Source organism: Leptonychotes weddellii, unplaced genomic scaffold, assembly GCF_054177405.1.
Source record: "Leptonychotes weddellii isolate Sample4059 unplaced genomic scaffold, ASM5417740v2 HiC_scaffold_9525, whole genome shotgun sequence".
NCBI classification, from domain to species: Eukaryota; Metazoa; Chordata; class Mammalia; order Carnivora; family Phocidae; genus Leptonychotes; species Leptonychotes weddellii.
The window spans coordinates 1-4,548 of NW_028067216.1; the positions used below are offsets into that span (position 1 = coordinate 1).

At 61.1% G+C, this 4,548-nt stretch overlaps 1 protein-coding gene across 1 annotated transcript; it reads left to right on the forward strand.

The window, feature by feature from the left end:
- Positions 1-121: 121 nt before the first annotated feature.
- IGF2 (insulin like growth factor 2) lies at positions 122-4,140 on the forward strand (the record flags this gene model as incomplete). Its single annotated transcript, XM_006750527.3, has 2 exons — positions 122-273; positions 485-4,140. Coding segments are annotated over 2 exons (392 nt in total), but the record flags the coding sequence as incomplete, so codon positions are not given.
- Positions 4,141-4,548: the final 408 nt, after the last annotated feature.

Sequence of the window (4,548 nt, forward strand, 5' to 3'; positions counted from 1 at the left end):
CCGTGGTCCTCCTCCTCTCCTCCCCGCCCCGCTCCCGGCTGGCCACGGCCAGAGGCCAGCTCCAGGGGACCGTGCGGCCGGTGCTCAAGTGCAGCTCTCCTTCCCCCTGTGGGACTTCCAGGCAGGCCGGCAAGCCGCGCGAGTCGCCGCAGCAGCCGTGGCATTGTGGAGGAGTGCTGTTTCCGCAGCTGTGATCTGGCCCTTCTGGAGACCTACTGTGCCACCCCCGCCAAGTCCGAGAGGGACGTGTCGACCCCTCCGACCGTGCTTCCGGTAAGAGGGGACCCGGTCTCGGTGTGGGGGGTGTCGCCTCGGAGCCAGGGGACCAGGGCACGTGGCACGGCTGGGGTGCACTCACCTGGGTGCCGTGGGTCCCCGCGTTGTGGACTGCAGACGTGGCCGGTCGCCCGCCGGAGGGTGAGCGTGGAGCCCCCGCAGGCCCCCGGCGAGCTGGGTGCCCCCTGACTGGCCCTTCCCCTCTCAGGACAACTTCCCCAGATACCCCGTGGGCAAGTTCTTCCAATATGACACCTGGAAGCAGTCCGCCCAACGACTGCGCAGGGGCCTGCCTGCCCTCCTGCGTGCCCGCCGGGGTCGCATGCTCGCCAAGGAGCTCGAGGCGTTCAGAGAGGCCAAGCGTCACCGTCCCCTGATCGCCCTGCCCACCCACGACCCCGCGGCCCACGGGGGCGCCTCTCCGGAGGCGTCCGGCAATCAGAAGTGAGCCAAAATGTCGCGTAATTCTGCAAGACGGCACCGTCCACCTAGTGCCCTCCTCTTGACCAGGGGCCGTTCCACCGGGCCCCGCCTCTGACATCTCTCGGGGTCACGTGCCCTCTGCGGGCTCCCCCATCCCCAGCCCCCGCGCCCCAACCTCCCCATGTCAGGCTCTTCTCTCCTTGGCCCCCTCCATCGGGCTGAGGAGATCCTAGCAACATCTCTAAAAATGTACAAACTCGATTGGCTTTAAATATCCCCCCAAAATTACCCCCCAAATTATCCCCAAATTGCACAATCGAAAAACTAAAACTACAAACCCCTAAATCTCACACACACACACACACACACCAGTCCCCTTAAAATGAATTGGCTTTTTAGAAACACCAGGAACGTTAATTAGCTAAAAACAAAAACAAAAAAACCTAAAATTATCAATTGGCTAAAAAAACCCACCCAAACTGAATTGGCTTAAAAACAATTGGCATCATGAAAGAATTAGGCCCCCCCCTTTCCTTCTCTTCCCCAGGGACCTCGAGTCAGATTGGCCGTGAGCTCGGGCGCCTGGCCTCCAGGAGAAAGGAAGGGACCCCAAATCTACAGGTAGGCACGTCATGGTCCACTGCCGGCTCTGGCCTCCTCAGGGAAAACTCTGGTCGCATTTGGGGAGAATTGGTCATCCTCAGAACAGCAAAGCCCCAGACTCGTTCCTCGCTCTGTTTCCCATCCTTGAAAGTCACCATGGAGCTAGATGGGGGTTCCCAGTGAGACCGAAGGAGGGGAGAACAGAACATGAACACCGAAATTTGTGAAAATAAACTTTAATTGGCACAAACCCCCCTACACCCTAAAATCCATCCTCCCAAAACCCACATATCCCAAAATCTTACATCTCAGTTTCCACCCTTAAAAACACCCACACACCCACCTGCATCCCTGCAGACACGCCCTTACATGCATGCACACACACACACACCCTTGTGCACATATGCACATGCACGCTCACACACACATGCACGCACAGCCTTGTGCACGTATGCACACACACGCTCACACACACACGCACGCACACCCCTGTGCACGTATGCACACACGCTCACACACACACGCACGCACACCCCTGTGCACGTATGCACACGCACGCTCACACACATGCACACACACACCCTCAACACACATATGCGCACACACTCACACACGCGCGCACACACACATGCACACGCACACCCTCACACGCACACCCTCCCACACACGCACACTGTCATGCACACGCACACCCTCACACCCATGCACGCATGCACGCACGCACACAGATGGGTGAACCCAGCATGGTGCGGCTCAGACAGCATTCTATCTCAGACCCTTCTCTAAGCTGTTCGTTGGTGAGGTTTTCATGCCCCGTGCTCCCCTCCTGACCCCTGGGATGCGCTCCTCGGGTGGGAGAGGGCGCTCCCCACGGCCCCCGTGGTGTGAGCCCGATGCCCCCAGGCCCCACCAGCATCTGTGCCCTGCACCATCGTGTGGAGCGAGGACCGGGTTTGGCCAGACTGGAGGTGGCTATAGCCGAGCAGAGACCCAGACGTGCCCTACCGCGGAGCCTGACCCCCTAGGTGTGCTCTTTGAGAAACATCTGGGACCCCCAGCACACCTAGGGACCATCCTTGCTGGCCTCCTAGGGGCCTCTCAGCAATGGGGGGCCCCCCAGGGGGCCAGCAATGATGGTGGGGAGTGTGGGAAGTCTGGCGGTTGGAGGGGCGGGTGGGGGGCAGTGGGGGCTGGGTGGGGGGATGCTCTGGAGTAGGAAGTGGTCCCGCGAGCTTTGGAGGAGAAGAGTCAGGAGTCACAAGTGCAGAATTACAGATCCAATTAGGAGCCCAAATTTACGCCGATTGATCTATTCCCCCCTTTAATTGGTTTCTCCTGGGGCTTTTTTCCTTTTTTTTTTTTTGATCCCTCCTTAGCTTTTTACGCGCGCTCACATCAAATTAAACTTACCCCCGTCCCACGTAACAGGGGAGCAGTGACAAAGCAAATGTACGGAACCACCAGCACCACTACTGTGGCCACGCCGCACGTCCTGCTCTCCGCCATTTATCGCCCCGATTCGGTTTTTGTTTTTATCTGTCCCTGTCGCTTGGGTTGAGTCGAGAGTGGGGCCTCCGTGGGGCACTGGCCACTGCACCCCACGGAGAAGCCAGAGGGAAAGGAGTGGGCCGCTGCCCGGCCTGGCCTTCGGGGACAGTGGCTGGCCCCCGGAGGTCCCGAGGGGCGGAGGAGGGGGTGGGGAGGCATCTCCTCGGTGTCCGGAAGGTGCTCGGAGGCCATCAGGAAAGGGCCCCCGGCTGGCCCAGGCCGGCTGGGGGGGAAGGGGCTGCAGGTGTGTGAGTAGAGGGGCTCCATCGGGCTGGAGCAGGTGGCCGCCTTCCGTGCACTTGGGGAGCCCTCCCCTCACCCCTCGGTGACACCTTACCCGCCTTCTCAGCACCCTGTCTTGCCCCCAGGAGGCTCAGAGCTCCGCGGGGCGTCCTGGGGCCCAGGCAGGGTGAGGCCGGGGAGTAGGGGAGGTCAGGAGGGTGTAGGCCCCGCAGAGCAAGCAGAGCTGCAAGAGTGGTCCATCGGCTGGGGTTGCTCCGGCCCCGAGGCCCATGGGTCTGGCGGTACCGAACCAGCCACCATCTCGGCGCCTAGGGCTGTGGCAGGGATCCGGGCGGCTGGGAGGTTTACCTCACCCCCGCTTTTGCCCCCAGCGCAGCCCCCCTGCACGACCGCCCGACTAGCATTCTAGAGGCCCAAGGCTTCTGGGCCCCAGCAACGGGGCTGGCACGACCCTGGGGGCGGTACGTGTCAGCCCACCAGCAGCACAGAGGGTCCTTCGGCAGGCGTCCGGGAATGGGCCATTTGGAACATTGGACAGAGCTGAAAAGAGCCAAATTGTTGTAATTGGGACCCAGACAGATTGGCCTGAGATCCAAAAAGACTCGGAGGCACCCCAAATTGCCTGCCCATCCTGCCAGACACCCATCCCACCCAGTGTTACATTCTGCCTCTCATGGGGTGGGTGCTCCAGGGCCGTCTGCCGACGCTCCTCTGTGTCCCCCAGCAAACAGCTCCCCCAGGGTCCCCAGCCATCCCGACCCGGGCCCCCGTCTGACCTCCCGAGCCCCGGCTGTGGCCGTCTATCTTTTCTCCCCCCTCAACTGTCTTCAGCGGGACCCCCTCTTGGGTCCCCCCCGCCATCGCCTGAAGACCCCCCATGTGCCGAGCACCCAACGTCACCTCACCCACTGTCGCGGTCCATCTGGCAGTGGCCGTGCGGGCCTCAACTCGACCCCTTTAACATGCTCATATTTCTGGCAAAATTCATTGCTTGGGTTTTGTCTTTAACATTTATCGCTCGCAATCCCAATAAAGCATTCAAATTTATCTTGTTCTGAGTCCTCTGCTCTTTCACGCGCCTACGGGGTCAAGGAGGGAGGGGGCGCCTGGGGGTGCGGGCACCCCTCTGCTGCCTCACAGCACGCATGGCCAGTGAGAACAGCCTGAAAGCCTGCACACTCTCAGCAGCGACCGTGGCCACCTGCTTGGGGCCAGGGGCTCTGGGACAATCTTAGCCACCAAATCCTCAAAGATGGGGTGTCCTGTGGCAGGAGGGGCCCCGGGGGGGCTGGTTTCCAGGAGCCACTGATGAGAAGTGAAGTGCCTTCCCTGCCAATCCCAGGGACCTCTCCCAGCCTGGGGGAGGGTGCGGGGTGCCCACCAGGTTCTAAAATGTTCTGGAAACTAGCTGTTGCTAGAGACGGGGATTCATGTCGCCTGACGGCCCCGTGGCAC